The sequence below is a fragment of the Trichoderma virens genome (assembly GCF_000170995.1).
Source record: "Trichoderma virens Gv29-8 chromosome Unknown TRIVIscaffold_78, whole genome shotgun sequence".
In the NCBI taxonomy this organism is placed as follows: domain Eukaryota; kingdom Fungi; phylum Ascomycota; class Sordariomycetes; order Hypocreales; family Hypocreaceae; genus Trichoderma; species Trichoderma virens.
Genome location: NW_014013671.1, coordinates 409,191 through 424,798, shown reverse-complemented (window position 1 = coordinate 424,798; position 15,608 = coordinate 409,191). Strand labels below are relative to the sequence as shown.

At 48.5% G+C, this 15,608-nt stretch overlaps 6 protein-coding genes across 6 annotated transcripts; 3 read left to right on the top strand and 3 right to left on the bottom strand.

The window, feature by feature from the left end:
• Positions 1-83: 83 nt before the first annotated feature.
• Positions 84-2,828, top strand: TRIVIDRAFT_49694 (glycoside hydrolase family 92 protein; the record flags this gene model as incomplete). The annotated part of the gene is made up of 6 exons (XM_014099517.1): positions 84-333; positions 435-833; positions 901-1,891; positions 1,950-2,086; positions 2,143-2,301; positions 2,368-2,828. The coding sequence occupies 6 exons, from the start codon at positions 84-86 to the stop codon at positions 2,826-2,828; spliced, it is 2,397 nt and encodes a 798-aa protein (XP_013954992.1).
• A 1,400-nt stretch (positions 2,829-4,228) lies between these two features.
• Positions 4,229-5,377, bottom strand: TRIVIDRAFT_216330 (uncharacterized protein; the record flags this gene model as incomplete). The annotated part of the gene is made up of 4 exons (XM_014099480.1): positions 4,229-4,632; positions 4,707-4,890; positions 4,938-5,061; positions 5,143-5,377. The coding sequence occupies 3 exons, from the start codon at positions 5,359-5,361 to the stop codon at positions 4,874-4,876; spliced, it is 360 nt and encodes a 119-aa protein (XP_013954955.1).
• On the bottom strand, positions 4,300-4,632 carry TRIVIDRAFT_223731 (uncharacterized protein; the record flags this gene model as incomplete). Its single annotated transcript, XM_014099481.1, has 1 exon — positions 4,300-4,632. The coding sequence occupies one exon, from the start codon at positions 4,630-4,632 to the stop codon at positions 4,300-4,302; it is 333 nt and encodes a 110-aa protein (XP_013954956.1).
• Positions 5,378-5,858: 481 nt separating the features above from the next.
• TRIVIDRAFT_49793 (uncharacterized protein) lies at positions 5,859-7,934 on the top strand (the record flags this gene model as incomplete). Its single annotated transcript, XM_014099479.1, has 5 exons — positions 5,859-6,122; positions 6,318-6,664; positions 6,735-6,916; positions 6,981-7,544; positions 7,615-7,934. 5 exons carry the CDS (start codon positions 5,859-5,861, stop codon positions 7,932-7,934), a joined length of 1,677 nt encoding a protein of 558 aa, XP_013954954.1.
• A 1,310-nt stretch (positions 7,935-9,244) lies between these two features.
• On the top strand, positions 9,245-11,587 carry TRIVIDRAFT_69456 (uncharacterized protein; the record flags this gene model as incomplete). The annotated part of the gene is made up of 1 exon (XM_014099478.1): positions 9,245-11,587. The coding sequence occupies one exon, from the start codon at positions 9,245-9,247 to the stop codon at positions 11,585-11,587; it is 2,343 nt and encodes a 780-aa protein (XP_013954953.1).
• A 610-nt stretch (positions 11,588-12,197) lies between these two features.
• On the bottom strand, positions 12,198-13,955 carry TRIVIDRAFT_77839 (uncharacterized protein; the record flags this gene model as incomplete). Its single annotated transcript, XM_014099477.1, has 4 exons — positions 12,198-12,945; positions 13,009-13,235; positions 13,291-13,425; positions 13,494-13,955. 4 exons carry the CDS (start codon positions 13,891-13,893, stop codon positions 12,259-12,261), a joined length of 1,449 nt encoding a protein of 482 aa, XP_013954952.1.
• Between the last annotated feature and the right edge of the window lie 1,653 nt (positions 13,956-15,608).

Here is a 15,608-nt window from a genome sequence, read left to right as displayed (position 1 = left end):
TTATATAATAGTCCTAATCGTCCGGTTTGTGATCGCTATGCAATTTCATTAGTCTCTTTGTCTACTGTGGCAAACTCGTCAAGATGTTACCTTTGGTGGTGCTAGGCATCCTTACCGAAGCTCTGACCGCTGCGTCGCCAACTCAGCGTGAAGATCGTTCAGTATATGTGAACCCTTTTATTGGTACAGAAGGCCCTGATGGCACTGGCGCAAACTCTGGGGACACATTCCCTGGTGTCTCTGTCCCTTTTGGAGTTGTGAAACTTGGCCCAGATACCACGGAGATGAATCCGAGCACAAACGCTTTTGCTGGATATACACCGGATGGAAATGGTAATAATTTACATACCTTTACATACTCATATATTTCTAAACTTCTAGTATGTTCATTTATTAGGTTCAGCAAAGTATATCTAACCAAAGAAATTCCGCAGTCACTGCTTTCACCTGCTTTCACGAATGCGGCATTGGGGGAGCTTCAAAGTACGGTGTCGTTGGACACATGCCACTTACAACTCTATCAGGTGTCAATGTCCTTGATAATGCGACTTATCAGCAACCTCGCATTGCGATGGATAGGGCCTCTGTTGGTTACTACCGCTCTGATCTGGCGAATGGAGTCAAAGTAGAGCTGGCCGCATCTGACCATGCCGGTTTTGTTCAGTACTCATATCCAAAAAATACCGACCGTTTTGTCCTCCTGGATGTGTCGCATAACTTGCCATCTTTGGCAGAATTTGGAAAATCTCAATCATATAGCAATGGTCAAATCGAGGTCAAGAAGAAAGGCCAGAGAGTGCAAGGCTGGGGAGTTTGGAGAGGCGGCTGGGGGGGTACGGGCATCAATTGGGGAGTAGGCAAGTCATCATCAAGTTACCAAAGCTTGTCGTATGCTAATAGTGTTGCCAGGGTCTGATTACAAAATTTACTTCTGCAACGACTTTGATTCCGCTCCTTTGACCTGGCAATACTTCTCAGGGCCGTGGAATGCTCCAGACAATCCCCCAAGCCCTTCTACGCCAGTGACCTGGGGTAACGCATCAACAAATCCAAATGGAGTCCAGGGAGGCCCCGACGGCGATGATTCCGGTGATAGAGTCGGAGCTTTATTTAGGTTTCCAGCTACAACGACGGTTCTCAAGTCCAAGATTGGGGTGTCATTCATCTCCGTCGAGAAGGCTTGTGCGTTCCAAAGCGAAATTCCATCTTGGACATTAAATCAAACTGTCCAGTCGACCAAAAAGCTATGGGACGATGAGGTTTTTAGCAAGATATCAATCAAGCAATCTACCAAGAATGATACACGGCTCACACTCTTTTACTCTGCGCTTTACCGCATGCACCAAATGCCTTCCGATAGAACCGGCGAAAATCCAGACTGGAAATCCACCGAACCGTATTATGATGACTACTATACCCTCTGGGATACTTTTCGCTGTCTCAACAGTTTCTATCTTTTAGTTCAGCCGCAGCGAGGTATCGACATGATTCGTTCCCTCATAGACATCTGGAGACATGTCGGTTTCATGCCAGACGGTCGCAGTGGTAACCACAATGGCAAAGTACAAGGCGGCAGCAATGCTGATAATGTTCTGGCCGACGCCTATGTGAAAGGATATACCGGTGGCATCAACTGGAACGATGGCTACAAGGCCGTATGGACTGATGCAGAAGTTGTTCCGCCTCCCAACAATGACCCAGAAGACCTGGGTTGTACGGATAACCAGGGTCGCTGCGGACTTCCAGACTGGATCAATCTCGGCTATGTCTCAACAACTTTCTCATCGAGTATCAGTCGCACCGTTGAATACTCACTTAATGACTTTGCAGTAAGTCAAATAGCAAAGGGTATAGCACCAGATGACTACCAGAAGTTTTTCAACCGATCAGGGTGAGTCGATATCCTAAGCCATGCATCATAACCCAACCTGACGATGAGCTAATCGCAGAAATTGGAAAAACCTTTGGAATCCGGAGATAAATCAGTACAACACATCGGGATTCCTTGGCCCTCGCTATCCAAATGGAACAGTGATAACAATTGGCCCACAAGACACTTCCTACACGACTGAAGGATTGCCATGGGGTAAGTAATGAGTGACCATTTACTGTGCATCATATTCAAGCCTAACAAGATTATAGAATACACGTGGACCATACCATTTGATATGCAAGGACTCATCGAAAAGATGGGCGGTGTGGAAGCAACTGAGAAACGGCTTGACCTTATGTTTGTGCCTAAACTCCGAACGGTGGATTTAGGTGTAGGAGTTGGATCAGGGACGACCTTATTCAATCCCGGTAAGTCTGCAAATTTGATGCTTCATTTAACAGCGGCTTATGTCTTTTTCCCCAATCCACCATTAGGCAACGAACCCAGTTTCGGCACTCCCTTTTTGTATAATTATCTGCCAGGCCGCCAATACAAAGCGGTGAATCAATCTCGCGTTAACATTGACGAGAATTATTTCGCGGGGTCCAATGGCCTTCCCGGAAATAGCGATGCTGGCGCTATGGACAGCTGGATGCTTTGGCAGATGCTTGGTCTGTATCCAGTGGTGACCCAGCCAGTATACCTAATCCTATCTCCATGGTTTGAGGATATTTCCGTCTCCGTCGGCGGTTCTTATACTCTCCGGATCAAAGCACATGGGTTGTCCAACAATAGCTTCTTTGTCCAGAGCTTGAAAGTCAACGGAAAAGCTTGGAATAAGAGTTGGCTAGAGCATAGTGATATTGCGAAGGGCGGGCTTCTGGAGTTTGTCTTGGGGCCTGAGCCAAAGTCATGGGATACTGGAACCGTTCCTCCTAGTCCAGGGCATCAATAATTGCACCCATTGTTTGGGAGTCCCACTTGCGATTTGAACTATTCGGTTGCGTATACCTTGGGAGTTGAATATGTTCGTGCAGCAGGCTAGAGAGATGAATATTCACAGTTTCATGCGCAAAGAGAGGGAAATGGTTTCATAGAACAACAATGAAACAATACCTCCTTGAGGTATAAGAAAGATTTACGATCACAGGCAATTTTACAAGTAAAGAAATAGGTGTAAAAATTTCCAAATACACGCTGTAACAAGCCCACCGATACTGAAACAACGCTATACAAAGATTAAATTACGTGATGCTTGAATGAAGCTTATAAAAATTGATGGAAATTGCTAGCTTCAGAAATGACCAAATTGAGCAGAACGAAAACTCGAGTTACATTTCCAACTATTCCTTTGCCAATTGAAGGTGATTCGCGAGCATCGAACAGACACCATCGGTGAAAGTGACACAGTGGAGGGATTTGAATTGCCTAATGTTAGACCTACTACTGTGAATATATATAGCCAGAAAGGGTATCAGCGGTTCTCATCTAGCGACTCGCCGGAAGTGTGTCGACTGATGCTGAAGTTGGATCGCCTGATACCGAGGTTGGGCGCATTGATCGTAATCTTTGTTTTCCTTGTTTATTGGACGAAAACTTTAGACTCATCTGCAACCAGAATAGCCTATATGAGTGATATGAGGGAAGATTTGAAAGTGTTTAGAAATAAGCTCAACTATATCAACACCACCCACACGCAAGCGGCCCACGGAGCAAGTATAGAATTTGAATGCTACTTTACTGAGATATCTGAACAAGGTTGGATATTTTACTCTTCAAATACCATTGAGTGTACTTCTGAGGCCGTCTCGTATATTTAAAACAATGCAAATAGCCTTTCGCATCGTCCGTGTTTGATCATAATCGCAGATGACTCGCTTCTCGGCAAAATACTTTATTCCTGGTGCCGACCTCATATAAGGAACACTCAACTTTATCCAGTCTAAAGTAATTAATATGTACCAGCTTTGTGTGTTTCGGTTCTTCGTTGGTGCTGCTGGAAGCCTATTCTTCCCAGCTGTTCAATGGCATCTTGGTTGCTAGTACATGCGGTCAGAACTAAGCCGGCAAGATGCTCTATTTTCATCACCAGGCAAGTTGGTAGTGTGAGCTTGGGATACATACAGAGGGGTGTATACGCCCACCTCAATGGTATATATGGAATTGAAGGATGGCGCTGGCTGTATTTTTCCCACCTGCGCGCAGTGTTTGGAGGACTTCGGGCGCACCGCGTTATCTCATCGGTATAACTGGACAATAGCTCTTGATATATGCATGATTGTCATGCTATTTGTCCTACAGTCTTTCTGGAACCGCAAAAAGAAGTCACTGGAAACCACATAAGAAGCGTCTCATGGCATTTCGTTACTATTAGTATATGTGCTTAAATTTGGAACAGAAAACATCAATCTGCAGGATCTTAACAATCAGGGATCAAGCCCATACCCATCTGTTCCTTCATCTTCCCTCTTGATCAGCGGGCGAAGAGTGTCTAATTTCACGTCCTCTATCGCCCGCAAATTTAGAGGCTGCATTGCCATATTCTTGTAATACACTGACAAGGCCCTCTCTTTCCTCTCCGCTGGAAGTTTGTCAAAGATGCTTATGGGAGGGCCATAAATGTTGCTAAAAACATGAACGCCGCAAGTTTTGCAGAACGTAGACCCAGTGAATTTTCCACCTGTGAGATATTCGAAGACTCGATCTCGGCCGTAAATTCTCACATTTTCTTTATTCGGGTAAATTCCGATGTACGCCATCTGCGTCGAGAAATATTAACAAACTACAATAGAGGATTCTCATAAGACACGAGCCGCGAGTGAATTTGACTTACCCTCACACATTTACTGCAGTTATCCTCTTTCAATTCTTCATCTTCTATTGAGCCCAATAAAGTAGCTCGGACATCACCACAATGACACGAGAACAAGCTTTTTATAGCTGGCTCGTTGGGTTGTTGCGAAAGAGGTTCGATCGATCGTGTATCGCCTTCAGCCTCGATTACGGATATCGCTGATCTGTCAAATGCTTCAGTACGGTTTGATTCAAATAGTAGAGTGACAAACTGACTCAAGCTTGAATGGGTTAACATATGGATCTGTCAAAGTTCGAATGTTGATCAAAAATCTGCCTCGGAGCGGACCCGTCAGATGCTCGCCCACGACTCCGCTTCCGCAGTAGTTACAGAACTGTAGGCTATCAGTACGTTTCTATAAAAAAAAAATAGTCAAGTACAGTCTAGTAGGAATGAGATATGGATATCGGTATACTTTATCTTTTAACGTAGATGTTTGGTACTCTACAAGGTAGCCTTCATCTCTCACAACTGTGAATGATCCTTCCGCCGGACTCAGCCACAAGTATCCTTTCTTCGCACATAGGCTACAGGAACAAGATATTGCTGATGTTATCTCTGGCGTTGAGACATGAAAACGATAACGACCGCAGTGGCAGTTTCCATGATACATGATGCTGTGAGCGGCAATCATGGTATGCTTGTTTGGATATGTTCAACGATATGTGGACGAAGACATTTCGAGAGGGGTAACTGGGTGTTGACTGGGATTAAGACTAAGGTCAAGGCTAGGACACGATTGGATTCCTCCGAGCAATTCTGTGGTGCTCGGCAATCCTTCTCATTTCATAAAGCAAAAAATAGATAAAAAAAAACTCATGAATTTTCCCATCATTTTAAACTTGAGATATCGTTGCATCTGTGATGTACATTCCTTTCTCCTTGATTCTCAACAGCAATGGCCCCATACAATAAGCAGATGATTGCTCGTTCTGCCTACCTCATGACTAAAGAAAGGGTGGGGGGCTGGCGCTTCTCCGCAAAACGGAGCAGTTCACCTTTGGTCTCAATCTTAATGCCATCCGTCTCCCTTCTCCTTGTCCTCATGAGTTTTTTGCAAGATTTCTCTCATTGAGGTTTCATTGATATTCATTGTCTGTGCCTGTGAGATTTGAACGAAATTAGCCCTTCATGGCAACGGATATCCTCTTCCAATCACCAACCGTTATAACCGGTGACGAATCCGCTGAGCCGTTCGTGGCCGATGTGTTGGTTTCAGGCGGCCTAATTGCGAAGATTGGCGCTCCTGGTTCAATCAATGTTTCCTCTGCTGCTCGGCGTATCGATGCAAAGGGTCATGTACTCTCTCCCGGATTTATCGATATGCATGCCCATTCCGATCTCTACCTCCTCACACATCCAGAGCATGAAGCGAAAATAACCCAAGGATGCACGGTAGGACATTCCTCACAGGCTGATGTAACCCCCAATCATACCGCCCCCACGGAGAGGGACACGCTCTAATGCTTCCATTGCCGTGGGGGCGAGAGATCGATGCCCCCTGCTTGGCAGAGTTGATTGCCTTTAGCGAAGCAGTTGAGATGTAGTGCTGGTTGTAACTTGGTAGCTAATCACTAATCAATATTGCAGACCGAAGTTGTTGGTCAAGATGGCATCTCTTACTCGCCAATCCGCAATGTCAATCAGCTCAAGGCTATTCGAGAACAAATCGCAGGCTGGAATGGCAATCCCACCGATGAAGAATGCCGTACGACGCTCAGCGGGGTTGGCATGTTTGAATGGCAAACCGTGGGCGAGTATCTGGACTGCTTGGAGCGTAATAAAACTGCTACAAATGTTGCCACGTTGGTGCCTCAAGGCAATCTGAGATTGCTCGCGTGTGGTCCATATGACACGCCGGCATCACCAGAGGAAATCCAAGATCAGATCCAGCTCTTGCGAGAGGCCATGGCGCAAGGCGCCGTCGGCATGTCCAGGTAATCATTATCTCCGGAACTACATGCGATTTTTTTACGCCATATGAAATGCGTTTTCTAACTGGTATAGTGGCCTCACTTACACACCTGGCATGTATGCCTCAACATCCGAACTGGCCTCCCTCTGTGAAGCACTGGCGAAGGAATTTCCAGGCGCATTTTATGCGCCTCATCATCGCAGTTATGGATTCCAAGCGATTGAAAGCTACGCTGAAATGCTAGGACTGGGCGAGTCGACAGGCTGCCCTATTCGTACGTTTTCCCCCGTCATATAGCAAAAAATGGAGCCAGAGCACTCAAAAGCTGATCAGCTTAGATCTCACACACGCAACCATGAACTTTTCTGAAAACAAAGGTAAAGCCCCAATACTCATATCCATGATTGACAAGTCACTCGAGAAAGGCATCGACGTAACTCTCGATACTTATCCTTACCTCCCCGGCTGCACAACTCTAGCTGCCTTATTGCCCAGTTGGGCCTCTGCGGGCGGCCCAGCCGAAACACTGAAGAGGCTAGAAGACGCAGAAACCAGGGAAAAAATTCGAGTAGCGGTCGAAGTGACTGGGTGTGATGGCGGCCATGGAATTCCGACAAATTGGGATGAGATCCAAATCGGCGCCACGAGCGAGCCATCTTTGGCATCTTACTCCGGCCGCATGGTTGCAGAAATTGCCAAATCAGTAGGAAAGCCGGCCATCGAAGTTTTCTTTGAGCTCTTGCAAAAAGACAAGCTTGCAACTAGCATCATTATGCATGTGGGCAACGAGGAGAATGTGAGATTAATCATGCAACATCGGGTGCACATGGCAGGCAGTGATGCAATTTTGCACGGCAAGACGCTTCACCCACGTGCTTATGGAACATTTCCTCGTTATCTCGGTAAGCCATACCTCGTTTACATCTTTATAGGGACCAAGATCTTTGTCTTAATGCTGAATATTACAACAAGGCCATTACTCGCGCGAACTCTCGCTTATTCCTCTACCTGCCATGATTGCACATCTCACCTCTCGCCCAGCCAAGCGTCTCTCTGTCTACCCGTTCCGTGGCCTCGTTGCCGAAGGGTCGGCTGCTGATCTTGTTCTCTTCGATCCGGAGGCCGTCAAAGATATGGCAACGTATGAGCAGCCCAAGCTGCCGAGTAAAGGTATCAGATACGTCTTGGTGAACGGTCAGGTGGCTCTGGATGAGGGCAAGATGACAGGTGCACGGGGTGGTAAGACGCTGAGAAGGGGCAAAGATGGAAAGGTAAAAGCTAGAGATGAGTGAGTGTTACGGTGCCCTGGACATTGAGTGAATTTTCGCCTTATTTAGGCGCAAGCAAAGCTTGTGTATGTTACATCTGAGCACTTTATTCTTTTCATATCTCATGTGAATCATCTGTAGCATGCATATCTTGTCAAGTGCACGGGGCGTGTTACATCAATATCTGAAATCGAGATCGGGTTGAGGCTGTGCAATCGCCAGCCTCAACGGGTTGCATCTTCCCGGTTTCAGTCAGTTTCTTGCTTTCAACCATAGATGCGCAAGCCACGTATCAACACCTGCCCTTCAGGTCATCAACTAGGTGGTCATCGCCACTCCTTTGTGCAACTTCCCGTTGGATCCGCGGCGCGGCTACCGCAAACTCCTCCTTCCGCCTAGCCCCCAATGTTCATCAACATGAAAATATTCGCTCCAGCATTGCTAATCAAATCCATCAGCTCCGCTTGGGGGCTTTTTGTCATGCTTGCTCTTCTGCCTTGGGGTTAGGCCTCTCTACTTGTCCCGTTTAGTACTTGGGCCGCCATTCTGGCTGGCTCGCGAGACTTGATTGAACAGTCAACCCGTTGCACCTAGCGACTAGTTTGATGGCTAAGTGGCGCCAAGGGGCTGCAAAACAGAGCCAAGGCCGTGCTTGTTGGCTCTAAGTAAGGCTGATCAAAGTCGCCCCGTGTGGCGATTGGCTCGACACAAGCATTGAGCGCGAAGAGCATGTGTTACAGCCTCGGGGACATTGAACCTATTTTTATCTCTTCCTGTTCCTGGACTGGTTCCAAATTCGAAAGCATGACGATTCGTACAGTACCAGCCAGTTCCAAGGTTGTTGGGCCTGAAATTGGCATGAGGCGCCAAAGATCTTTCTATTGTTCAGATTCAGCGTACTGTATCTCTCTTTTTTTTCCCTTATAAATCTCCAACACCCATGTGCAATCTACCTTCATCTTAACCCCATGCAAATTGTGGGTTCGGGCTGAATCTAATAAGCAAGCGATCTCATCCATCACATTTAGCCATCTACGCCAGTCAGCACTATTCGACTCGCGGGTCTAGGATCTCTTCAAGCAACTTGCCGCCGCCCGCAAACGGACAATTACAGTTACAGGCAAGACGACACTAGTTACCAATTATCGCAACTGAAGCCGGGGTTTGCGGGTTGTGTGCGGATGGTGACTTCCTCAGCAGTCTCTTATTAACCTCAATATCAACCTTCCAACACCCCATCCAATAAAACTTTTCACGCATATTTTGAAGATACCCTTTCCCCGTATATACCATTTTGTTTTCTTCTTATTTGCGCTTTGACAATTCATGCCATCATGCCTTCCTCTATACCCTTCCGCCGGCGCGATCCCGGCGCAACAACCCAGGCGCCATCCTCCTTCAACGACATCGTCTTCCCCAAGATATACGAAGAAGCTTGGGGTATTTCCGATGGCAAACCTTCAGATGACCGATCTGAATTCGACCGAGCGCGTATCTTTCTCTTACGCATGGCCAACATGACCCCTGATCCCAAGATTATCGAAGAGTTGCGCACGATTGTTGCAAACCCACAGAATAGAACGATACAAGCCCTAGCTACAGCAATACAGCATCGGATATTTGGCGACTCACACGGCTCGTTTGCTACGACACCCTTGATGCAGTCCGTACGATTCATGCTTCTAAAAGCCCGCGTGCCAGAGCTCATTCTGTCAGACCGAACAAGATCTGTCGTTGACTTCTTCTTCGATCCAACACTAGAAAGAAATCTCAATCCTTTGCCCACTGGAGATGTGTCCATTTACAAGTATCCGGCGGGAAGGTTAAAGGTTGCCATTGTAGGAGGTGGGCCTACTGCTTTGGCATCGGCCATTTCAATCGCGGAGAAGGGCGCTGGTAGTGTCGAGGTTCACATGTACGAAAAACGCTGGATACAAAAAGTGCTCCCCAATGGTACTATTGTCGTCGACTATCCTCCATATGCCAAGCGAAGAGATCAAGTCGTTACGCTTCAGGACTCTGTCACACGACTTCTCAGCAAACCATCATTCCAAGCGCTCTTTGCCGGAAGACCAGAACGAGTATGGCCCGGCTCAGCCAACATTCAGATCCGGAAAGTCGAAGATCGATTCCTGAAGCGAGTGCAAGATCCAGAGTTCCAGGGGCTCATTTACTTACATTGCGATGGAGTTACCAGGGAGGACCTTGCTAAAGTTGGCGATTTCCACGTTCTGCTTGGTGCCGACGGCGCCGCCTCATGGGTACGACAGTCATACTTCCAAGGATATGAGAATGAGCGCGGGAGAAGCTATGCGCTAGGCTTAGCTTTTGACCGACCAGCTGGTCTGCCATGGTCACAGCCTCTCAACGTCTTCCTCACTCTTGGACAGACGCGTTACCTCCTAAACGCGAGTGATCATGACGGCCGAGGCTACCTAAACATGCAACTTACTGAAGAGGAGTGGCACAAGATGGTTTCTGTCGACGGCCAGCCCGTTCACTTTGGCAGGCCCGGCTGTTTCAGAAAGTTGGACGGAAGCGTCCCCGAAGGCTTTGAGCACAGTCAAGTATTCGCACCGTCCGAGGATAGGGGCAGTCCACTGTGGGTATCAATTTCGGACGGCCTCAAGCTGTTTGGGTTCAAGGAAGAGGAAGTCATCAACGTTGTTCGCATCCCTATTGTTGTCCAGGCTGTAAGAGAAGGTGTTCAGATGCTTCCACCACAGGATTCGATAAACGTCAAGCGCCCCCATGCCCTTGTTGCAGTAGCTGGAGATGCAGCAATGACTGTCCATTTCTGGCCTGGCCGTGGACTCAACAGCGGAATCAAAGCAGGCTTATCTCTAGGAGACGAGCTTGTACATGCATTGAATCACGGCAAGTTTATCGGCATGCCCATCGATGCTTTGAAAGAGTACAACGACTTTATTCTCAAGCTTCAAGGACGAGAGCACGATAAACGAAGCATTCCCATTCTGAACCAATCCGGTTCTCCCGAAATGCTCGGCTGGCTCCTGCAGAAGGCCAACAGCGTTCCCGATCAGGTAGCCATCGAGTGGCTAATCGGCGCCATGACTCAAATCGCAGATCGTCTGCAAAGGAGAGATGACTGGGCTTACGACTTTGTCGACAATGTCGAGCCGCAGCTGCGCATTGTGCTGCGTCAGCTGGACACGGTGACTCTCAAAGAAATGGCAGTCTCCTTTCCTTGGCCGACTAGAGAGATGGCCGGCGCAGAAGTACTACCCATTCGGTCTATGAAGCCAGAAGAGAAACAAAAATGGCTTAACAACTTGTGGGGTCTCTTGAAAGACGAGAGAAGCAGAGAAAGCCGCGCCCCTCCGCCACAAGAACGAGACCGATCTCCTTCAGCAGCGAGATTTGAAGCGCCGAAAGGTGGCAAAGCTAGACCCGTGTCTCTCATGCCGCCAGGTTCGGACAGCCTCGGCAACGGAATTGGGTCAGCGAGTTTGAGGAGGAGCAATGCCACACAAAGTGTGCGGCACAGTAGGAATCTCTCAGTGCCAGGAGAGGGTGCACCGAGGGCTCGATCGCCGTCACCAGGCCCAGGTGGTGAAGTCAGCTTAAGTAGAATGCTGACGGTTCACAAGAAGCCGCCTACGTCGGTTTTGGGCGATGCGTTATCATTGGCTCTATTCCGTGTAGAAGACCAATAAGGGGTGGGATATTGAGTATCTCCTTGATGTACTTGACGATGTGTGTCGACTTAGACAATTACTTGCGTATGCGAAGCCAAACCTTGATGTATTAATAATTCAAATATCCAAGCTAAATCATTTGGGCCTTCTTTTAACATTGTTGCTATCTCTGTTATAGTCCAAATCAAGCTTCAATACGTAGACCAGAGCAAATTCGGGATGCTCGGATGACCCTTGGTACGCGGATCGGGCCGGCATAAATCTCACCATGACAAGAAAAAACTAATCTGGCAGATTAGACGAAATCTCGCAGTGGCGCGCTTTCGGCAAACTAGGTCGTATCAATGACATCCCATTATTGGTTCCTCCGAAAGGCCAAGCAATTGGCGCACTTGGCGCGTTTCTTGGCCAGTATAAATATGGGACGTCTGGATGTTTGCAGGTTGTCTTCGAGTTTATGTTGTAGAAGTAGTGTACGAACTTCTGAATGCACTACCTGTATAATACGATACGTAAAAGGAGTTTCAAGTTAACCGACATGGACCTGGACGCCCTTACTGCGAAATCATAGCCACAAAGTTGTGTTGTACTAAGAATAAGAACATATCTTTACTTCATAGCTCATATTAATTCATAAACCTTTTTATTTAAACTGCGAGTAGATATTATAACTAAGTGAGAGACACCCTTTACTCTCCCTTCTGCACAGCATGCTCTTCCTCGTTGTAAGTCGGGATAGAGTCAGACTTGTCTAGGCCGAGCTGGGTGGTATCCCAACCGTGGCTCTCGAGGTACTCGCGGAACTTGGCGTCCTCCTCGGCGATGGTGTCTTGGCCGACGTTAGGAATGAAGAAGAAGGCAATGACAGCGGACAGCAGAGCCAACGAAGAGGCGACCCAGAAAGGGTATTGGGCAACCTTGGTGGGATCATTACCACCAGCAGCCTCGATGTGGGGGAAGACCCAGGTTCCAACAAAGGCACCAATCTTGCCAATGGCAGCAGCAATACCGTAGTAACGACCACGAACACCGGTAGCACAGGTCTTGGCAGCCAGCAGACCGATGTTGTTTCCAGGGCCAAGCTCTCCCAGACTCAGGAAAATACCGTAGACAACAGCGAAGCCAGCAATGTGCTTGGAGATCTTGTCATAGACACCAGCCATGATGTAGCCGACGATAGCCTGCAGAGAAACACCAATGATGAGGGTGTACTTGGGGCCAATCAAGTCACTGACAAAAGCACCAATCATGGTTCCGGGGATGTAGAACAGGTTGATGACGGTGTTCCATCCAAAAACGGTGGTGAGGGGAGCGGAATCCGAGTAAATACCGGCGAGGATGGACGAGGAGTAGATGCCGAAAGCATACGACGAGAACTAGGAAACAAGTTAGAATGCTCGAATGCAAGTACATGGGTTATAGAGAGAGAGAAGGCTAACGTCGTAAAGAAACCAGATGACGCTGACAACCAGCAGTCGGAAGCCGTAGTAACGGAGAACGAGCAGGTACGGAGTCTTGCGCCTCATGGAGTTTTTGGAGAACTCCTCAGGCTCCTCAAGTTTCAGACGGAGAACAAAGAGGATCAGAGGGAAAACAACACCGATTCCAAGAGAGGTTCGCCAGATTGTGCTGAGGCGCTGGTCGTGGGTAGCAGCCGCGACAGCATCTAAAACAAGTGTGTGAGCAGCGGCCCTCATGTCTCTTGGATAATCAAGACCTACAAGGAACAAAAGCGCCAATGACAAAGCCCCAGTCAATCATGGTGTTGGTGAAGAGAATGAACCAGCGGTTACGGGTGCCAGACTTGAGCTCGCCGCTCGTCTCGGCACAGCCAACACTACCGGCAGGATACTCGCCTATGGGCATAAGAGTCAGTATCAAGGACGCTTCAATTGGGCGGTCTTGGGGATTGCATGAAACGAACCTCCAATGCCGATACCGACAAAGAATCGCCAGGCAGTCAGCATGTTGAACATGCCAACAGGCTCGCCGTGCCAGTAAGAGCCAGTGGCCAAGGCAGTGAAGACAATGAGGATGATGGTGGACACAAGCAGCGAATTGGAGCGGGACCATCGATCGGCCAGGAAGCCAAACAGCAGCTGTCCAACGACGGTGCCGACAAAGGCAATGTCGGAGACATACTTGCTGGCATTGGACGAGGTGTAGACCTTGCCGTACTGAAGCTTGAGGACGGTGTTGACGGAACCGATGACGTTGTTAACGTAGCCGTCGGAGAAGAGACCGGCACCACAAGCAAAGACGGGCAGGGCCGTTTGGAAAAAGGTCTTGCGGCGCGCGCCAACTTCAATGGCGGGCTCCATCATGGCAGAGGGCGTGCTTCCAGGTGAACAAACAAGAGGAAGTTGTGTTTTACAACAACAAAGCTTGGCCCCTCGAGACGACAACTGAGAGGAAGTTGGTCACTGGTGATCAGATCAACCAAGAGGAGAGCTCGGGTCTCAGCTGAAGGGGTAGCACCGGCTATCTATATCGATTTCATCACAAAGTTACGCCGAGGCGACGACCGTGTCTTGGACTCGAGCTTTCCCCCCAACGTGCGTTAGTCTGCAGCAACCACCTGCGCAGAGTGGTATCGAGGAGAGTCCACACAAGACGATGCTAGTACACACACGTTCTAAACTCTTGTTGTATTAGATGCTTGCACATGCTTGGAACTCGGACAGCGCTAACTGGTCATGTCGTGTTGATCCGAGCTCTTCAGGCCCACTCGAGGATCAGTCGACCGGGGCCAGGATAGCCCACAACAATCGCCTCATTTGGCAGATGTGAGGGAAGAAAGCACAGGACACAAAGGCCATGTGCGTGATGCTGAGACGCCCAATGGTTGGCGGTGGAAGAGACGGCATATCTGCCACGGTGTAGTGGATTCGATGTCTTTTGCAGGGTCAGGGTCGAGTGTGTCGACCTTTTGTCATTTTTTCCCTTTTTTTCTGATTTTTTTCTTTTTCCACACTTTACGCTCTCTGTCTTTTTCGAGATTCCGGAGTTGGCAGTTGATCTCATGCTCTCTCCTCTGCCGGCTTGTGTTTGCCGACCTTGGCAGCTTGGCTCTTGGCGACAGGTAGTACATGCAGCTACGCGGACTAGTCCTAGTAGCAGCAGGTACACGCCGTCCGCCGTCCGTCCTTGCAGTGCAAATTACATACATACAGTACGTCAATGCGTACAAGGCGGTGATGATCTTTGGACCGTGCTTTTTCTGTGTAGTTGACTATTACGTTACATGTACACACATCATAGCTGTCCAGCATTCATCTGATGCATGGCACTACTCATACGATACTGTAGCACAGTCTGGGGTGCGGAGGGCCTGACTCCATGTCCTTGTCCGTATCTATGGAGAAGCCGGGCAAAAAGTCCCCAGGTAGATGTGATGGGGATATTACCATACTTGGCAGAAAGCGGATAAGTGTTAAAAGAAAAAGAGAAAAAGAAAGAAAGAAGAAGAAAGGCGAAGAAGCGAAGAAAAAGTGTGGCTGGCCCGGCAATCGAGTGGGCAAGTCTTACAAGCATTGAAACACCAAAGCTGGCCTCTCAACCTGGCATCTTCTTCACCACGTTGATACAGCACCATCATCTCACTCCTCTAGTCATCGCCGGCTTCAGCTACCTGCAATGGCATCCGCTTTTGGCGGTTGAGGCACATATCCGTCAAATAGTCGCATCAATAGCGCTCCCGATCAGGCGGCATCAACGCTTGCGGCCAGATCGTGGCGCCAGTCTGAAGCATTTTTTCGGCCGAGCTGTCGGACTGGCCGCCCGAAGAGGCATCGACAGAGTGCCGAAAGCGTTGACCGAGCGGCAGATGCTGGAGAGCGACTGCACACCTGGCGATGCACGTGGATAGATTGAGACGCTGGTGTTGGTGTTGCAGAGCTGGTGTTTTCTCATGAAGATGAACTGAGTCGGAGTGGCCGACCTGTCAGCACTATCTGGAGATGTCGTTGACAGGGACGGCCATGCACCAAACCGCGATTAGTTGCGCCGATGTGGGCGCTAAACAGGCCTGCAGCAGGTG